Raw genomic sequence first — 20,374 nt, forward strand, 5'->3', positions numbered from 1 at the left:
GTGAGAATGGGGGTGATGTGCTGGCGCTTCTTGGTGCCAGTCAGCAGCCTTGCAGCTGCATTTTCGACTCGCTGCAGCTGAGACAGTGAGGACTGGGGAAGTCCAAGGTAGATGGAGTTACCGTAGTCCAGCCGTGATGTTATGAAGGCATGGATGACTTTTTCCAGCTCTTTATGCGACAGAATGGGTTTGAGTTGAGAAACAGTTCTTAACTGATAAGTGCTGTTTTTCACAACAGAGCCTATCTGGGTGTAGAGGAAGAGTTCAGAGTGGAAAATGACACCCAGGTTCCGTGCATGTGATTTGACGTCCAGAGGAAGATTAGCTCATTACGTAGAAATTGCAATACTAGTTTCAGGTGGTCCAGAAATGATTACCTCTGTTTTTTTGTCATTTATCTGGAGGAAATTATTCGTCTTCCAGCTCTTGACGTCCTGTAGACAACCCAGAAGTGACTGAATTGAGTCATTAGATTTTAGGGGCAGGTACCGTTAAGAATCATCTACATGGCAATGAAAGGAAATTTTGTGTTTCCTGATGATGTCACCAAGTGAAGGCATGTATGAGTTAAAGAATAAATGACCCAGGATGGATCCCTGGGGAACCCCATTGAGCAGGGATCGCCTTCCATTCTTCCATCTTCACTCTGCTCTACAACTGCACTGCCTGAGAGAGTGTGCACCTTCACATAACTAATATTTAATTTAATACTTAATTAAACCTTTAAACTTGTAAAAATGGGCTTTACCGGAACGAAATGCAAAACCTGTCTCAAATTGTAGGACTTTTGAACACATTTCTGTTTCCTGCTGTAAATCTGTCTTATCTTCAAACCTCTGCTTATGCACACAGTGTAGCTCTTGACAGAAGGAACTTCTTGGTGTGTACTGTGCAGAGGAATGTTAACAAGCACGGCTTCTGTTGATGAAGTGAGGCTGACATCCATACAGCAATCAGTCAAGTGAAAAGATGGAAAAACAAGCTAATCAAATGGTTGCTGTGATCTTTGCCTTCTTGTTTCTCGCTCTGAACTGATCTCAGTCCGTTTGATCTCAGCTGAAAAGTCCATCTATGTTTTATGCTTCAGCTGAAGAATAATTTATATTCTTTGTGAATGAAGAAAGCGAAGCTTTGTGTCGGGACAAGATTAAAATGTCAGACTGTGTGAACTTTGGTAGAAGTGGCCCTCCTGCCGTCGGTGCAGCTGCTTCAACAACACCCTTTCCCTTTTACCCCTTTCAGCCCAAAAGCCCTCTGTCAAGCTGTACACACATAAGAGCCCATGTGCTCAGACAAACTGTATGCTACAGGAAAGTGTGGAGCATTTAAACTGCTGTAATTACTTGCTGAAGCTCATCGGAGTGCTGGCTTTGTTCCCTGCAAGCTGGGCGGGTGGGGAAAGAGCCAATGAGTGGAGAAAAACAAGTGGGGAGAGGGGGAGAAAGGGTGAAGCTGTTTGCTTCCACAGCCGCTTCACGCACATTCACTCTTTCACCCACAGTTGCAGAGGAATGGAGGGATTGCAGGTAAAGGAAGAGAAAGATAAGAAGACAGATGATGAGGTGGTGCACCTGCGGAGGGAGATCGGTCTGCTGCCTGCTGTGTCCTTCATCATCGGGACCGTGGTGGGCAGTGGGATCTTCATCGCACCGAAGGGGGTGTTGATGAACAGCGGCAGTGTGGGGCTCTCTCTGCTGGTGTGGGCATTGTGTGGCATCCTCTCCTTGTTTGGTAAGAAGTCTGACTCTGTATTCCATCTGAATCAAAAGTTATTCATGCTTCTTTAAACTGAATATTCATGCATATGTTGTCAAGTTTGAAGTGCAATTGCTAGATTTTTAGTTTTACAAAACTAATTTTGTATTATTGTTTAAAGGTTTAGCATGACACATAGCTACTTCATTTCAGTACAGCATACCTGAACTAATGAGAATGATGGCTGAAACAGGTTCATGGCCTTAAATTTCAAAAAGGATACACGAAGCACACATTAAAAGGACATAAAAGGGCTTGAATTGTCACAGTGTGGTGGTGGAGAGGACCCAAACACAGACACAAGAGCAGGAATACTGTGAAATAGGAATTACTGGAATGGAATGCAACTCAGGAAAAAAAAGACATGATCTGACTCGAACTGGCAAAGAAGACCAGAAATCCAGACCTAAAAGAACTGTCCAGTGGGCAGATCCCTGGAGGGTGGCCTGAAGGATGGCTGGGAGGCCATGACAACAGGTGCTGGATCTCTGCAGGATGGCCCGGGGGCTGGCGAGGCACGGCACCCAGAGAGGTCAACAATACAAGTCCACCAAGGGTTGATAACCAGAGACGAAGGAGGAGAGACAGCGACAAGATACAGGACACCAAGGGAGCAGCAATCCCCTCAGGCACATGAGCAGGAGCCAAGGTTGGAGGAGGAGCGACCTCCCCAGCCGCATCCCCTCCTGGGACACTGTTAGAAACAGGAACTTTAGCTAGATGAGGATCGTCCTTGTCGTGAGCTGGGTAAAGAGCATCCCTTTCGGGACGTCTTTGGAGAAGGAGCAATAGCAAGGCTTTTGCAGCATCAGTGACATGGACTGGGATACAACATGGGAGGCTGGGGCACTGCATACAGGCTGGGGCAGCTGAGACGGAGGTCAGGTAGACGGAGAACTGGATGGTTGAACGCTGAAACCCGAGACAGGGATGGACTTGGGACTGGATAATCAGTAGACTTTAAATAAAGCATTAAAAGTCCTCCTTAACCTCTGCCAACACTTCAGCCGCACCTGGAGTTGCGAGGTACCAGGATTTGGCAGTCAACAGATCCACAAAAATCTGTAAAAGGATTGGACAAGGCCTCGTTGTACCATTCTATGAACACCTTTTGGCCAGGTGCACCTTCGTAATAGCCTCCTCATAAGCACTGAAGTCTGCTGGGTCCATGGGAGGCCAGGTTGTCACAGTTTGGCAGTGGTGGCAACCCAAACACTGGCACAACAATAGGAATATTGTTTCACAAGAAATGTTTTTGTTGGAATGCAACCCAGTAAACAAGACAAGACACGAGCTGACTGGAAAAACTAGCAGAGAAGATGGTGTGGTGGTGCACATGTATGATTGTAGACTGTTTATCTGACAAAACAATAGTAATGCTTGATGTGTGCACCATGAAAACGCTGCCCTGCATTTGTTACCCACATGGTGTGTAACTGCGTCTCATTTCGCCTGAATTTTAATGTAAAGACTTGTAAACACAAGGTTGTAATTTGTCCAGTTTTTGTTCAATGATTTAACATTCACTCATAGCCTAAAAGCAAACAAAGCACTGAAGAAAAAAGCAAAGAACACAGGAATATAATTCATTTACTGGAGATATTATACAACAATCAACCATAACATAAAATCAACATGGATAATATTTAATAAGTCTCCATTTTCTCACCTTGTCAGGTTTCAGACTCCACTAGACCTTATGAAGGCATGCTGTGGTATCTGACACCATGCTGTCAGATGCCACCAGCCTTCAGGTGGTGTATAGGTAGGAGATATGTGTCAATATAACATCTACGTGAATAGCAGGTCTGTACTTTGCCCAGCTGAACATTTCCCAAAACAAAACGTCTCCATGTAGGAATGCATACAAATCTGGAAAGCATGTAATGTAAAACAGTGTGAGTCATGATGATATCAGACTGCATTGGCTCATTTCTCTGTGATCCAGTTTGGTGATGTGTGAATATGCTGACATGTCTGCAGGTCTGGATATTTTTATGCAATCTGAGCTACATGTGCATTAAAGGCTTGATGGCCCTTCACAGGGCCAGAAACCTCTTACAAGAAACTTGTTTGAAATGAAGCTCCTTGGGCGGTTCCCACCGTCACCATCTTGGCAGTGTCACTAGTGCTGTCACTTCTAAAAAATAACCAAAATGGGCCAAGAGAGGGAGGCTGTGAGTGTGGGGTGGATGAATGACATCTATCAAACTCTGACCTGCCTGTAGCTAAAAGCTAACTGAGCTAACCTGGAGCTAACCAGCTAATGGAGGCAGACGGGCTAAAGCTAAACCACGCTGTTAGCCGGCTAAAAACAAGCTGCTACAAGCTGCCTTCTTGAAGTGGGAAATCAGGTGCCTTTCAATCAAATACCCCCCCAAATAGGCAAAATTTCTAGAATAAATTTCTTCTAAATTAATTAATTATAAATATAAATATAAAAAATAAAAAACAATTAGCCTATATGGTACTTTTACAGACTACTTTGTTCTTGGTTGCCGCTTGGCTGCCTCCCAACAGTGATGTGTCAGTGATCAGCTAACATGCAGGATTGGTGCAAATGAAATCTTACACACACTCTCTCTTTCTCTGCTCTGTAAGGTGCACTATGTTACGCTGAGCTAGGCACCAGTTTTACCAAATCCGGGGGTCACTACACCTATCTGCTGGAGACACTGGGGCCTCTCCCTGCTTTCCTTCGACTGTGGGTTGAGTTCATATTCATCAGGTAAAGGATCATTGAGGGGATTCTGGAGATATTAAACTTGTTTGATCAATTCCCAAAGCTTTACAGCAGGTTTTCCTTCTACAGACCAGCTGTGGCTTCATACGTGTCCCTGGCTTTTGGACGTTATGTGGTGGAGCCATTTTTTGCACCTTGTGCTGCTCCCGTGGTGCTAATCAAACTCGTTAGTATCCTCGGAGTGAGTGAGTGTTTTCTTTTTTCTTTTCTTACCTCTGCTTTAAATAAGCAATGTTATTTCATCTACTCTGTATGAATTTTTCAGAGCAATGTTTTGTGTCTGTGCAGCATTTGTTGTTGCTATTAACTGCTGGAGCGTGAGCATGGCCTCCCGCACGCAGGTCACCTTGACCTTCATCAAGATGTTTGCGCTGGTTCTCATCATCATCCCTGGGATCATTGCACTGGCCAAAGGTGGGAATATTCTAATTGTAACTTTACAGTACAAAATAAATCCATCAATAATCCATCAGAAAAATAAATCTAAAAGCTAATTTTCTCCTTTTCATAAGTAAATGGGGACATCAGTATCAAACATTATCATACGTCGCCATCCTCGTACTTCCATGTGTCTTTTACATTGCCATGGTTGGTAAGACTCATCCAATAGGGGGCAGTGCTGAGTTCACAGTTTGCTTCTACATTTTGACATCAGCTGATAATGAATCGCTATGACAGGTCAGGGCTGTCCGAAAGCACCGGAGGACGGAGAAGAATAAAACCCAAAAAAACTACAAAGATTTTTGCTGTTCTCAACTTGCTCTGCATCTTATTATCTGCGTTATCTTCTTCTCTGGTTTGCTCCTTTCACTGTTTGTGTGTCAGCTAGACAATTCATCACTGCCCCCGCAGTTTCCAGTGGTATTGCTCCGTTTGCCGTGTCAAGTGGTGGATAGCAAATCCCCTGGAAAATGGACCAAATTATACGTCTGCATATCCGTCTTCTGTGCCTAGCATAATTGAGCCTCAGAAATAATAAAAGTTTACTGTTATTATTCTTTCAAGATTCTTGTATTTAACCACTGTGTTCCTGTGCAGTGTGTCATAAAACTATTTATTTATATACCTTATTGATGTCAGCTGGGTTAAGGGCCCACAGTGGTTCACCATTGACGGTCCAGGGACGTGGACTTCTTAAACCTCTAGGCCAACATGTAGTCATGAACACAGTACGCGATAAATTGACAGTAGTAACTGCTTTAATCTTTAATTAAACTATTTTTTTTTTCCTTTTAAATAAAAGTTTTCTTAAAATATTTGTTTTTTTCCACATTATTTTTCTATTCTATTCTACAGTCATGTAGCAGACGCTGGTATCCACTTACATATGAAATGAGATTAAATGAAATGAAAAACTTCAAATATGATGTATTTCCACAGCTTTTCACATCATTTTGTATTAGACATGTACATTTTTCAGCGTTTCTGTAATCTTAGTTGTATTTCCATGCATTTAAAATATACAGGCAAAACTGAAATGCTAAAAAATAAAAACTGAAACATAAAAGGTTTATTTTTAGTCTAGAGACAAATATCTATGTTATATGCATCTGAACCCTTTTATTATCTTTTCTTCACAGGAAAGACAGAAAATTTCCAGAACGGCTTTGAGATCGACTCGCTGACACTGGACAAGCTGCCTCTGGCCTTCTACAATGGTCTTTATGCTTATGGTGGATGGTAAGCAGCTGCACGGTCCACGCACCATCATGGTTACCAATGGCGTTATCTGTCAGCGCTTCTGTTCCTTTTTCTTCAGGTTTTTTTTTTTTTTTTCTTCAGGTTTTATCTGAACTTTGTCACAGAGGAGGTCATAAACCCAAACAGGTATCTAACATCTGCTCCAAAGCCAGTTCATTCCTGACAATCTCGCTGAGGCCTGTTCTGTCTGTGTGTGAATGCTTTCTCATCAGAAACATCCCGCTGGCGATAATCTTCTCCATGGTGACTGTAACGTTCTTCTATGTGTTTGTAAATGTGGCCTACTACACCATGATGACCCCCGCTGAGCTGCTGCAGTCGGATGCTGTTGCTGTGGTCCGTGCTGCAGGCCATTACACCAGAAGTCCAAATCAGAGGAAGCATGTCAGAACACTGAGTCTCAGTTTGTGTTTGTGTCTGCAGACGTTTGCCAACCGAGCTCTTCAGGGACTTTCTTCTCTAATACCCATTCTGGTGGCCTTGTCTTGCCTCGGAGCGCTTAACGGGGGCTTCTTTGGGGCACCCAGGTAATGTTAGGGGCAAAAGGGAGCATCTTTTTGTTGATTTTGTAGAGCGTCGACTTAAAGAGAGTTGTGTGTTGCAGGATGCTGTTTGTTGGGGCCAGGGAGGGCCACTGGCCAAAGATCTTTTCCATGATTCACATCCGCAGACACACACCTTTACCTGCAGTTCTGTTCCTGGTGAAGTACTCATTTATTACATGTTAAAGTGAACAAGAAGAGATCACAGGTCAAAAAGTCTTACTGGTTGTCTACACGGTGGGAGACGAGGCTCTTTTCATTTGCAAGCCGGTGAGCAGTGATGACTGCAATCTGAGCGGTGAAACCACTTGGAGAGAGAAGCCTGGGACACATATAGGGCTGTGTGCAGGGGAGGATGATGAGCTGGTGTCAATAATCAGAATGAGGGAAGGGGACAGCGTTGCAATGATTTAAATAAATTAGGTAATAAATTGAAATACGGTGATTTCAATATAATAAAAAAGTAATAACGTTGTCTTTGAAAGTCAATGAAAGTAAATCTTCACCTGAGGAGAAATTATGACGTAAATATATTAATATATTATATAATATATTAATATAATTAGGTAAAAACTCATGGTGACCACTCAAGGTGGTTCACAGTCCATTTTCTTAGGTTAAAACCAGGAAGAACGAAGCCTCCATGACGAAGGATTTGGAAGGGCTCATTGGGCGGTTCCTACCGTCGCCATCTTGGCAGCGTCACACGAGTCGTCTCTCCTGGAAAAAACAAAAATGGGCAAAGAGGTGGAGCTGAGGGGGCTGTGACCTTCCTATGGCTAAGAGCTAACCGAGCTAACCCAGAGCTGACCAGCTAACAGTGGTAAGCAGGGTATGGCTAAAATGCTGTTAGAGGTTATTCTACATTCCACCTATCTTGTAGCTTTATACCGGGTACCTGTCAGTCAAAAGGACACGCCCCTAAATATTACATATTTTGAGATGAAAAAAAATCACTCCCCCCACAGTTTTCATGGTAAACTTGACCTATTAAACCTAAAATGTTTTAGTACCAGGCTGTAAACATGTTTATTTCTGCTGTAAACATGTTCATTTTTGCTGTGAAGTTGGTCTTTTTAACATGGGAGTCTATGGGAATTCACTCTGCTATGGAGCCCCTAGTGGATGAAGCGGGAACTGCAGCTTTATGCACTTCTGCATAGGCTTCTAAACTTTATTGCTACTAAAATGTCAGCTTTTGTGAATTTATGATATAATTTTCATCAGTATAAATAATTGATATCTTCAGTTAGAATATAAATAATTGCTCTTACTGGTAAAAAGATCGGGTTGATGAACAGAACAGAAAATGGGAACGTAGCTCTGTACTGGCACCGATGTGAAAAAAGACCAGAACATCTCAGACTGAAAGGGAAACTTGGGGCTCTGTATATTCACAACAGTAAATAACAAAGCTTTTATTTTATATCTCTGCATGTTTTGTATTTGTTTGTTGTCCATATTTAGTCTTGTTTATGCATGGCTGCTTTCCCCTCTGGGCTGAACAGTCTCTGAGTCCTTCTGCTTTTTACAACCTGTAACGTTTAGAAATGTCAGTAAAGATGAGGGGATGGAAGACATGGTGTGTGATGGAAGCTGCCTCTCTGTCTCCAGTATCCTCTGGTGGTGTTGATGCTCGTCACCGGGGAGATCTACCAGCTCATCAACTTTGCCTCCTTTTCTCGCTGGTTCTTCATCGCCTTGGCAACCACGGGGATGCTCATCCACAGATACCGCTTCCCTCTCCACCCGAGGCCTTTTAAGGTTAGCACATCACTCCGAATCACCTGGAATATTTCCTCCATCGCACCAAAACTAACCGCTTCCTCACCTAAAGGTGCCCCTGGTGATGGCGATCGTCTTCACCGTGGTTTGCTTCTTCATCGTGGGCCTGTCGCTTTACTCCGACCCCTGGAACACCGGGAAAAGCTGCGCTCTGACTCTGACTGGGGTGCCAGTTTACTATGTGACCGTTTACCGCTTCCGGCTGCCCCGCAGATGGAGACACGTGTTCAGTAAGCTGAATCCACACCTGCAAACAATCCTTTTACAATAATGTCCATGATTCAGTGGAATATTATGTTTCCAGACTACTGCAGCAAAAAGGTGCAGATCCTGCTGGAAGTGGCTGAACAGGAAGTCCAGACGTACTGAAAAACCTACAGACTCCATGGATGTAAAGTCTAAAAGTTTAGGAAGATTTACTGAAACTATTCATTTCATAGTGAAACACTTTTTAGATAGTTTTTAGAGAAGATACTTGAGGCAAGTGGATGAAAAGCTGGATGTTTTACTGCTAAAATAGCCACAAGTGACGTTTTTAAACTTTTATAAATGTTTTTTTCAAGACGGGAATATTTTTACTGTTTTATAAGAATGAATAAAACCCTGTTTGATCAGAGACAATCTAATTGTTTATCCTTTTATTCAAACATAAATAGCGATAACAGTGGGGCAGTTTTCCAGACAGAAAACACGTGTAGAAATCACACCTCATCGTTTTGGTACAACTGTTTAAATGTAATCTGAGTACATCAGATTCAAAGGGATTTATAGTTAAAGACACGACTTAATGAGCTCCTGATGTTTTTTTGTTATGAAGAACCAAGAAATATTTCAGTAACAACTTCAGGAAACAGAAGTGCACAAGCTGGAAACGGCAGCTTTCCAGTCTCACGCCATCCATCCCCGATAAGCTGACATGCACGAGACAAAACGCTGTCTAACCCCACGGACTCATTGTGGTCATACATTATTATGCAGCGTCTGTGGGAACGGACAAAGAAACAAGCCGACAGTCAGACATTTTACCTGCTGGTGCTTCCTGGATAAAAAACATGCAGCGGTGCCGGTTACATAAAGGCTTAGAAGGTTCTTCCCTCAGGTGTAAAAACGTGCTTCTAACATCAAGCCACTGCCTAAAAAGACTCCCTGTGCGGGCAGAGAGCGTCCTAACGGTGACACCGGCACATTTACTGATAAAACAGGGTGAAAAGAGGCGATGAGGACGACTGCTACACAAACAACTCTATTGCTGTTAGTACTAGGTGAAGTATTTTGTTACGAAGTCTACACGCTGGTTCCTTGCTAGCTGATCAGAGGACATCACGTCTTCAACATTTATAGATAGAAAACTGTCAATCATATATTAAAATATGTGCAAATCAACAAATAGAAACATTTCTCTTCTCATGCATTACTCGTCGACAGACGGGGAGAAGTGGTGAGGCAAAACAGGAAGCCGTGGGGTTTTCTTTCACCTGGTTGCTAAAACTAAAGCCTCTGATGCGGGTGGACGCCACATGGCCGCCAGAAACATCAAACCGGAATGATCCAGATCTGGAGAAGGATAAGCCCTCCCGCTCCTCTTTGGGAGACTTGCTAGAAAAAAGACGCCAAGGTCAAAAAAAGTGTCCAAATAAATGAGTCTGAATGGCAAAAGAACTACAAAGATGGCGGCATCAGCTGGCTGTAGTGGTGAGTGTTTGGACTCTTCCCACACTTGACTCCTGAAGTAATCAGATTACAGTGAAGCAGAGTAAATCTTCCACCACGCTCCTCCAGACAGATGGTTATAAAACTTTAAAACGTCTCCAACGCAGCGCTCCGTTTGCCGACTCAGCTGTCATCAGATGTTCTCAGACTTTCCGCCTCAGTTTGCTTCTGCTTTGCCTTTTCACGGCCCGCCTTCTCGCCTGTAGTGTTTGGACCAATCAGCCGCCCGACCACGACGCCCGCTTCAGCTTACTTGAACTGATTGAGGAAGTCGGACCAGCTGATGTTGGCGGTTTCCAGGTCCTCGTCGTCCAGACCCGAGAAGCTGATGTCCACCAGGATCTTGCTCAGGCTGTCGTTCATGGTGTCCAGGACGAGCCCCTCGGCGACGGAGCGGTTGGCGGTCCCAGGGAGGTGTTCGAGGGGGGAGGCTGCTGGCGTGGAGGCTCGGGTGGGAGCGGGCGTGAGCAGCTCCCTGGGCGAGCTGAACAGAGGCAGGTCTTTGAAGGGCGTGTTGCTGAAGCTGAAAGGGGTGTAGTCGTGTCGGGGGGTCACTGCAGGACCACCAGGTGTGCGAATAGGACTGACTTCCAGAATGGTTTGGGTCCCTTTCCCAACTGGGGTCACCTTCCAGGGCTCCACGGCAACATTCAGGGGAGGCTTGCTGGGGGTGGAGGAGGTCAGTTGGCTGCTGCCTTTAACGGGGGTCTTGAAGGAAAACTCCCGGTCAGGGCTGTCCTGCACGCGCTGCTGCTCCTCCAGCTCCGAATCTCGCACGTCATGGAAGGTAGACGCATCAGACGCCATGCCGGAGTCAAAGAAAGTATTCTCAGGGCAGACGAGGAGGGGCTCCTCGTGCACAGAGTGAACCAGGCGCTGTTTGCGGCGAGAGCTGCTGGCTCGTCTCTCTGGGGGGGGGTTGGGAGTCACGCGCTTAATCGGAGCACATCCAGGTTCCTGCTTCACCTCCATCTTCAGGTCTTGGTTGGTCTGAGGAGATCCGCTCGCAGCTGGGATGTTGCTCTGCGCCACCTGCCAGACACAGAAGCACATCTGAGAACTTTCTGAACACACATCTGGAATGACGACATGGAGGAAGTTCATGGCCAGCTTCTCTAAAGGAAAGATCCAACACTCTGTTTGTCATTTCCTGTTCCAGACACAGCATCATCACTGCATTTCACAGTTATTCATCGTATTAAAGCCATAATAAATGCATGGGAACTATTTCTCAGTATCGTCGCCTTCTTTTAAAGACACATTCTGTAACTTTCTGACCTTAAAACTTTACGTTCCAGACGTGTTTGATGACACAGTGACGTCTATCATGTGCATTTCTAGAGCCGCTGCTGCCCAGCAGCGTCCTGAGGCTGAGAAACCAACACTGTACGACTTTTACATCCGGGACGCTGCGAAACGCTGCAGCAGAGTTTCACCTCATGCTGGAAAACACACCGACTGTTCTGAACACACAACGTCGCTGATTCAGCAAAGTAAACCAAGAAGGATAAAAGAGAGGAAGACAAAACAAGATTCATGGTGAGATCGTCTTCTGCTGGCTGGAGGAGGCTGACAGGTCAGGTAGGATGCAGGATGGATGGAGGGGGGGGGGGTGTCAGCGCAACTCACACACAGAACCAAGAACATGACTTTTACGTGTTCCAGTCTGTGTTGTTGTCCTTCTGTGTGAGTTAGAGAGGAAAGTACAGGAGAGGAAGAGTTGCTGACTCTGCATGAGTCATCATCAGTGTGGGACTACGTTTACTCTGACGCCTCCTGGGAAGGTAAAAAAAAACATGTTTACATGAAAACTACTGGAGAGTATCACACCGTTTCCAAACTGCAACAAAGCAAAGGGGCGTCTGGAAGTAAAGACCATTTAGACTTGACTAAATGAAATGAAAATCTGGGTCATTTTAAGACGGCAGACGGCCGCCGTCTCTGAGCTGGTTCTGCTGGAGGAGTTTTCCTTCCCACTGTCGCTTCCTGTGTGTGTAAAGCCCTGACACGACGTTGTTATGCTGCAGCGTCACATAAATACAGCTCAACTGAACTGAACTTTTAAAGGACTTGAAAGTTCTGAACTTTAGACATTTTTAGACTTTTAATGTAAAAACCCTGAAAGAGCATTTATTCGTTTTGCTGCTCAAACATATTCAGCTCCGTGCCAGAGCCTTTTTCTTCCTCTTGTCAGTGTGCGGTGGGTGGTAGAAGAGACTGTCTTTCATTTCATCTGCATCTTTTTCTGTCTCCAGTGTACCAGCATAACTTATGTTCCAACCAGCAGCTGCTCTGCTGACAACTGGGAGTCAAAGATGCTGCAGCTGCTTTCTAAACAAATGTCCAGAAACATTATTATAAAGTCGTTTCCAGGTAGAAGTCCTGCTGCCTTTTTCTGCCTTTTTATTATTCTTTACAGAGCAGAGATTTAGTTAGAACTGGACTATTTGGTTACTTTATTTTTGCTGCTACATTTTATTACATTTACATCAAAATATAGAAATAAATCAAACTTAAAGGCTTATGAGGAACATTCATTTATTTTGCTGTTTTTAACTGTAAAAATCCTGATTATTTCTCTTAGAATAATTCTCCAAAGGAGTCTATAACCATCACATCTCCACATACAAAGCTTTACCTTAGGTGCTATGCGGACTCTTTTGGCTCCTCTGGAAGTCTTCTGCTTCTGCTGGGAGCAAGCGGGGGTGAAGGAGGCGGACGAGGTCGGCAGATACACCGAGGAGGCGACGGGGAGCTGGATGGGAACCAAGTAGGACTCGGTTCGAGGCAGAAGAGGTTTCATCCTCCTCTCTGGACTCAGAAGAGACCAACAAACACACCACGGTTTAAACCAGAACTCAGTTAGTGAGACTTTGCTTCGTTTGCCATCTCTCCCATGTTTCACGCTTTCCAAAAGTCTCTGTAACTCACCTGAAGCTGGCGTTTTTCTTGCATCCATAGTCATCCTCTTCTGTTGCTGTAAAGAAAGCGTAGACTGTCAGAGTACCCCCCCGGAGGCAGACACACTGCGTTCACACGACATCTGGGACGTGCACGCTCAGCTCTGTCCACTGCTTCACCTTTCATGACTGTCCCTACAGAGGAGTGTGTAGCTTTAAATGATTATTATCAGGCTTCACAGCTCACTAGCCTCTGACTGCAACCTCAGCCTCTCTCTTTACATCACATCGTCCTGCAATAAAAAGACCTTTGACCTCCAGGTGCAGCTACCCTCTCTGTCTAGGAAAACATCGGTTAACACACAGGTACGCCGTGCTATTTATGTTCTGGCTTTTCGGTCTCTTTCAGCTTCCTGCTCTCTGATTGAAGGGGAATTAGTTGGAGAACTGAAACAAAAAGGGGGGGTCAGGCTTACTTGGTGTGGAAATAAATGCATAGGCCCAGAAGCAGGAGCTGCCATTGCGTCAGAACCGGTCTACAAACAGGGGATGTGAAGTGAGAAGGAGCACAAAACCTTCATGGTGAATATTAAAACAAGTGATGCGGGGCGCTGTTTCACAGTCAATGTGTTTCTGCTCTCACCTTATACACCTGATCGAGCGTGAGGCAGCGGTTGGCATCGGGATGGATAGTCCAGAAAAAGAGTTTCCCATCCGGAGACGCCTCCCGAACGAACATGTCGTGCAGAGAAAGGTTGTGGCGGATGGAGTTCTGCGTTTAGAAATAAGCAAGTCGTCTTCAGGTCACTTTTCAGCCAAACGCAACTGATCGCTCAACAAACAGCCTGCGAATGAGGGCGTTAAAGCAGCGCTGAGTCACCTTCCATCCGGGCTTGGCCACTTCTCTGTAGTAAGGGAAATTATCCTCAATCCACAAGTAAATCTCCTTCAGCGTCATCTTCCTGTTCGGCCTGCTGTTTATTGCAAACTGGATCATGGCCATGTAGGAGTACGGTGGCCTCTCCAGCGCCAGCTGCTGGACGCTTTCTGCATTGGCATACATGCTGCGTGCCTGCAAACACACACACACACACCAAGTAAACAAGACAGCACATTTGAGCTAAAGGTAAATCTGTGTGTGGGGGGTAAATAAAAAACTTGTATGTTCTGTTATTTTCAAGCAACCTGGCCTGAAAAAAGAGAAAAGATCCTAATCTGTCTGCGTGTGAAGCAAACATATGGCTATGTTTGGGAAATTTCACATCCCAGCTGTCAAACCGGTGTGAAATCTGTGCAACTCAAGCAGGAATTTCCTTTTTGCTTCTATGTCAGCAAAAAAAAATAACTTTATTTTTCTTTTTTTGGTTTGAATATTTATTTGCTCTAAAAAATGTAAGCTACTAAGTTAAACCCAGCAGTATTGTTGCATTTTAATAGCAGACACAGACTGCTTCCACGACAGGACTTCCTCAGTGGTCATTATTGTAAATCACTCTGCGGTGACATTTTACGAGACAGACTGCTTCATGGATGCTCTCCGACTGGTCTGAGGTCAGTATTTCTGTCACACAAGCATGTGTCAACAGGAAAAACCCCAAGTTGGAGCCCAGAGACAGCAGCTGACCTGTGAGGTCTCCGATGTTTGAATCTGGTTCTCCTTGTTGCTCATCTTCTTCGCAGCATCTGCTTCTAAGGCGCATGTGCTCATTTTACCCAGCCACTGGATGTTGGTGAGGCTGTCATCTAAACGGCTGCAACTGGCAGCTTTAGTTACTGGAGAGAGAAAAAAAAAAACATGATATGAAATGGATTAAAGGGAACAACACAAGAAATCATCAAGGTAAAAGCAGATCCTGAAGCATGACTGTAGGAAGGATTCCATACATGGTTTGATTCCACTGAGAGGTTTAGCTTCAGGAGAGTTGTTTAAAGGTCCTTTTCTCACTGCTGGTCCAGCTGCAGTCCTGGAACCAGATTCCCTCTCAGCAGCAGCCTGGCTGAGAGATCCACTGTCCTCACTCAGAAGGATGAACTTGTTTGGGCCCTGGGGACCACACTCTTTGCCTTTAGCAGTGAGGGCTCCAATGACACTCTGCAAGTCTGCTGTTTTGGGAATTACAACCACCTGAGTGTCACGCATGGAAGGGTGATCCATGATGCGGATACCATCGGGGAAGACCTGACAGACAGCTGGTTTTGAAGGCTCTTCAGAACCCAGTGGACCAGGAGGGTCCAGTGTGTTGGAGGGTGTTGGTTCATTTTGAAAGAAAGGTAATTTTCTTCTTTTGAGGATCAGGGGTCTCCTTGGGCTCTGTCTCATGGTCAAATCACTAAAATATCCCTTCAACTTCACTGGTATTCTGCACAAAAGTAAGAAAAGTACATCAGTTTGAGTCAATACTGTGGGAAAAATGTTAAATAGTCAATTTATTTGATAAATCCTCCTTTTTTTTTATTCCTACATCGTATCTTATCAGGACACCGCTAACTAGATAACCGGTAAATAAACGTTTAGGTCATTTCCCGCTATTGCTGTTAAATTTAGCTGAATAAAAACTGCTTCGTTATAGAGATTAAACAAGACAGACATCTTTTACATACCGATTCAGCTTCACTCGTCCGAATAAATCTAACTTCACCTTGTTTTTTTTTGGCTTTTTTTTAGCCGCAGAAATGCTAAAAACGATGGAAACTTTCAGCGGTTGTTATGACAGCAGGTCACTAAAGCGCCTTCTAGAATAAAAGTCGTTTATTATGCAACGTTCTGTTGTTGTTGTTGTTCACACCTCATTCACGTCAATACATCAACAATAACAACACAATAAAGTCTGAAATATGTTCCGGGAAACGTAGGCCTTGTGATTAATTACACAACTTTCCTAAATAAATATATTTGACATTTATTGAGAGGATACATCTCGTTTTTGGGGTGGTCCTGAACACAGACAGACAGATCCAGATAACAATACAATCCTTACTTAGACATAACCACAGCATTCAAGCTCTCTAATCGCCCCTATAAATCCAACCCTCGGTACATTTACCAGAAAAGTACAGTATATCCACGGACATACACATTTAATTAACAATCGTGATAGGCCATTGCACAGCAAATTGTTTAGAAGAATACAACCATATCAGAAGCAACAGCAAGTTGTTTGTAAGTATCTGAATACAGCTTTGCTGAGAAGTGATGGATCTGATTGATTGACACAGGTAAGTTGTTCCAGTCTGATGGAGCTTTGAAGGCTCGACGGCCAAATTTCTTTCTAAATTTTGGCAACATAAAAAACACACACGTGTCTGAGGTTATATGAGGACCCAATGGGATTAGAAATATCATTCATTGATTCATTTTCCTAACCGCTTAATCCAATTCAGGGTTGCGGGGGTTAATACATATTAAATAAATATATTATTACATTAATAAGATGTTTAATTGTTTTTAACTGTTACAGTTACAACCTATATTCAGCTAAGTGGCTAACGTCAAGCTAACTGTGATAACGAACAGCGAAGTTAAAAGAAAGAAATCGGTCAGACCTTCATATTACCGCAATGTTTCCGCGTGGCTGGACTCCGACCTTTAATTTAACCTCTTGGTACATATTCGATCTCCAATCTAAGACTTGTAATGTTTAAAAGATAACTTTATTTAGTGTTATTTACATGTAGACAGAGACGGGTTTGAATTTTGGCGCTGTGGGTGTTACTTCCGTCATTTTGGTCACGTGGTATACAATAGACCAATAGCAGAACGATAATCATATCCAATGGGAGGCGGAAATGCAATGAGCAAAATCAAAGAAGAAGAAAAGAAAACCGGGAAATTGAAAGGAACGAGACGGAAAATATAGAGAAAATTAAGTGAATGTTTTATAATTAGGCTAAGATTATTTAAATTAGTAAATTTTAATTTCGACTAAGAGCCCGCAACACGGTACGTGAAGTGAGTCTTGTCCTAAGGAATGAAAACAATCAAGTTATTACTTCCTGTTGTTGATATTTGAACTGTAAACTACCTTGATCTGTTGGTAAACATCAGATATTATAAGCGGGGATTTTGTTGCTGTTTTTTATTGTTTTCCCAGCAGACGTTTGGCAATGATTCACATTGATGCCTCGTAAAGTGTCAAAGACAGACAAACCTGCCCTGCAGTTCCTGGAGCGGCCTGTTGGCGGAGCCAGACTCCAAAATGCGCCTGAGCTCCGAGCTGCTCTCAACCCCAAACACTTCTTTTCAGACACACAGACACAGAACTGCTCTACATTCAATTCCTGGGTGAGTTATTTATGTGGAAGACTTCTTTAAAAGTATTTCCGCCCTTTAATCGCGATTGTCGGTCTGCAGTCAAAATAAGTGTGTTAGGACTCGGCTACTTAATTTGAAAATCTAAATTTGAGACAGGCACTTGAATTAAATGAAGAATTTTTTTTAAAAATAAATAAAAAGGTAAACTAGGTTAATTTTTATCAGTTAAACAAGTGCACACCCTACTAGGGCTGCTCGATTATGGCGAAAATTACAATCACGATTGTTTTGACTGAATTTGAGATCTCGATTATTTAACACGATTATCCATTATCTTTAACAACATGAATATAGTTAACATTAAACCGTGGCTTTTAAACCATGTATTTAAGATTCCACAAATTTGAGAAAAAAAATAAACATGAAGTTTGTCTTGACAAAGTGCAAATACTGATGAAAACTGAATAGATAAATATAAGTAAGGTTTAAACAACGCTGTGTGTTGTGGTGTTCTCTTGCATTATAACCTTCTAATGCATGGTTCGGAGATGTTTAATCTGCTTATGCTTTGGTCCCACACAGTAAAATTTTATTACAAATCTGTATTTCTTTTTACAACATTTAATAAATATACTAAATTATATGAACTGTTTAATGTTGGCCTCGATATAGTTTTTATGCCAAACAACCGCTGTCAGCCTGCAGCGCTTTTTTCTGATTCACCTGTTAAAAGACGGCTGATCTGAACCAGCTGATTAATATGTTGCTATGGTAACGCCCCGTGATGGAGGGATATTACAGTGTTTAACTCACCGAACTATGTTTGCGTTTATATGAAAATAATGCAGCCAGTTCTCACTGACAATGGTATAAACTATGTTTAGGTGAACTTCCACAACCTACTGCAGTTATTCTACATTGACCTGCAGCCGGAGCCGACTGAGACTGGCCGCCTGGGAGTGCTTTAGGACGGGAGAGGCTCCCGCTGCTCCTTCCTTACAGTAACTGCAGAACAATATGTGCCTTCAAGTCAGTCGCCAAAACACCAGAAAAGTCTCTAATAACTCCAGTAAAAGCTGCTAGATTTGTCACTAGTCGCTTTTAACAAAAAAAGTCTCCAGATTTAATCGCCCAGGCCTACACCCTACCAGGCATTGCCTATTGAGATATGTCCATGCATCAGTTAAATCTTCATGCAGTGCCCCAATGTGATCTTTGGTGATGGACGTCAATGCAATAAATTATGTTTAACTGCGCTTTGAACTTTTCAGGTAAACCCCCAATTCAGCTGCACAGTTGCACCTGCTCCTCCTGTGAGAAGAGGGAGAAGGCGATGCCAGTCGGCCACAAGCATCCTTGACAGCTGCAGTCAGCTGTCCAGAAAAACCAGCGTGTGCAAATTCCCTTCATTATCATTTAGAACTGGACCAAAAGACCAGTGCCATAAGCCAAAGAGGGCTCGCACAAATAAGGGTGCAGAATGTGCTGTTGTGTCTGATGTCAGAAACCAACCACAGGGACCACGTCAAAATGAAAGGACACTTTCAAGACCGTGCACAGACGCAGCAAAGAGACAGTTGGTAAAAAGCAGAGAAAGGAACACTGAAACGTTTACTACTGCTGCTTCCCACAGAGGTTTGGAACTATCTGAAATGCCGTCTATAAAAACCACTGAAATGTGCAGAATTCCAGCAGATGGCGCTTCAACACCTTCCTCCAGTAAGTTTAGTACCACTGAGGTCAGCAGTGTTGACCCACCATCTGATGTGGACACTCCAAAAATAAGGCATAAAGAGAGCAGTTGTCCTTCCTCTCCTGTACATTTTCTGCTGGCTCAGTCATGTTCACCACCCTGTTATCAACCACCTGATACTTTGGTTGCTGACACTCCAGAGAGGGATTATGGGGTGAAGGTGACATGGAGGAGGAGAAGGGGTTTGATGTTGATCTTAAAGGAGAGGGGACATCTTTCTGAGTCAGCTACACAAATTCATAGCATAACTAATTCTTAAATTATGTTGTTAATCAGAGGCAATCTTTATATTCAGACCCAGCCCGGTCCTTTTAAGAAATATTATATGAAGAAAGTTAAAAACTACATAATTTTGTATTACAAACTCAAAAATCAAACCCAGTAAACGTTTGAGTCACTGGTATCGGAAAAGCTAGGTTGATGGGTTGCTTCGTTTTGATGGGTATGCTGTGTACCTGAAGCATCTTGTTATTCAACTATGTTGCAGGAGAGATGGGGAATAAAGGTATGACGAAAAAGAAAAAACCTGGTCATTGGTTCTTTATTCCCAACATAACATGGGCTCTCAGATGGGATAGCTATACTCAGAGGCACCATATGGTGGAGGGGGGGGGGGGGGGGGGGGGGGGGGAGTTAGGAAGACTCTAAGGGCCCCACGACTTGATAGGGGCCCCAAAAGATGCACAAATTATATAAGAAAATCAATAAAAATAATAAATTTTACAAAGGTTGTAATAACATATTGCAGAAATATAAACTGATATACCATTTATATTAAAAATTACAGTTAGATGTATGCACTGTGATTTAGCTCTTTATAGGGCGCTGAATGAAATACCTTCAAATAAAAAATTTTAAGCTAAAATTGTCCTGGTATGAACCAAGACCCCCATTCTGTTGTTACATCAACAACAAAAAAAAATAGTTTAATGCTGAATATGAAAGAAAAAGTGATCAAAAATAGTCACTTGCCCCATAGAGCGTTAAACACAGCCCTAGATCTTTATTATTCCCATGAAAAGCTATTCTTTTATCAGCTTGAAACAAAAACAAAAATATAAAACTTGCGATCTATGGGGTCTATGCCATTGTCTTTCATAGGACCCACAACGTCCTGGTGGCGCCCCTGGCGATACTGACTGACAACATATTCCACTGTAAAATCCGTGCAAATTATTTTAGGAATGAAGTTTTGCAATAATTTGATATACACAAATGTATTCATTACTAGTC

General features: G+C 43.3%; 3 protein-coding genes across 3 annotated transcripts; 2 read left to right on the forward strand and 1 right to left on the reverse strand.

Moving 5' to 3' along the window:
• Window positions 1-1,511: 1,511 nt before the first annotated feature.
• On the forward strand, window positions 1,512-8,895 carry LOC306773323 (cystine/glutamate transporter; the record flags this gene model as incomplete). Its single annotated transcript, XM_079263113.1, has 12 exons — window positions 1,512-1,731; window positions 4,357-4,483; window positions 4,568-4,683; window positions 4,787-4,912; window positions 6,079-6,178; window positions 6,281-6,325; window positions 6,412-6,535; window positions 6,623-6,726; window positions 6,804-6,900; window positions 8,356-8,505; window positions 8,579-8,756; window positions 8,831-8,895. The coding sequence occupies 12 exons, from the start codon at window positions 1,512-1,514 to the stop codon at window positions 8,893-8,895; spliced, it is 1,452 nt and encodes a 483-aa protein (XP_079119239.1).
• Window positions 8,896-10,485: 1,590 nt separating this feature from the next.
• foxm1 (forkhead box M1) lies at window positions 10,486-14,892 on the reverse strand (the record flags this gene model as incomplete). Its single annotated transcript, XM_079263216.1, has 7 exons — window positions 14,761-14,892; window positions 14,017-14,208; window positions 13,780-13,908; window positions 13,613-13,672; window positions 13,168-13,213; window positions 12,875-13,047; window positions 10,486-11,268 (listed from the first exon to the last, which is right to left on the reverse strand). Exons 1-7 carry the CDS (start codon window positions 14,842-14,844, stop codon window positions 10,486-10,488), a joined length of 1,467 nt encoding a protein of 488 aa, XP_079119342.1. The 5' UTR covers window positions 14,845-14,892.
• A 2,167-nt stretch (window positions 14,893-17,059) lies between these two features.
• rhno1 (RAD9-HUS1-RAD1 interacting nuclear orphan 1) lies at window positions 17,060-19,400 on the forward strand (the record flags this gene model as incomplete). The annotated part of the gene is made up of 3 exons (XM_079263114.1): window positions 17,060-17,076; window positions 17,231-17,418; window positions 18,660-19,400. Exons 2-3 carry the CDS (start codon window positions 17,254-17,256, stop codon window positions 19,398-19,400), a joined length of 906 nt encoding a protein of 301 aa, XP_079119240.1. The 5' UTR covers window positions 17,060-17,076; window positions 17,231-17,253.
• Between the last annotated feature and the right edge of the window lie 974 nt (window positions 19,401-20,374).

This window comes from Telmatherina bonti (genome assembly GCF_933228915.1).
Source record: "Telmatherina bonti genome assembly, chromosome: 23".
NCBI lineage: Eukaryota > Metazoa > Chordata > Actinopteri > Atheriniformes > Telmatherinidae > Telmatherina > Telmatherina bonti.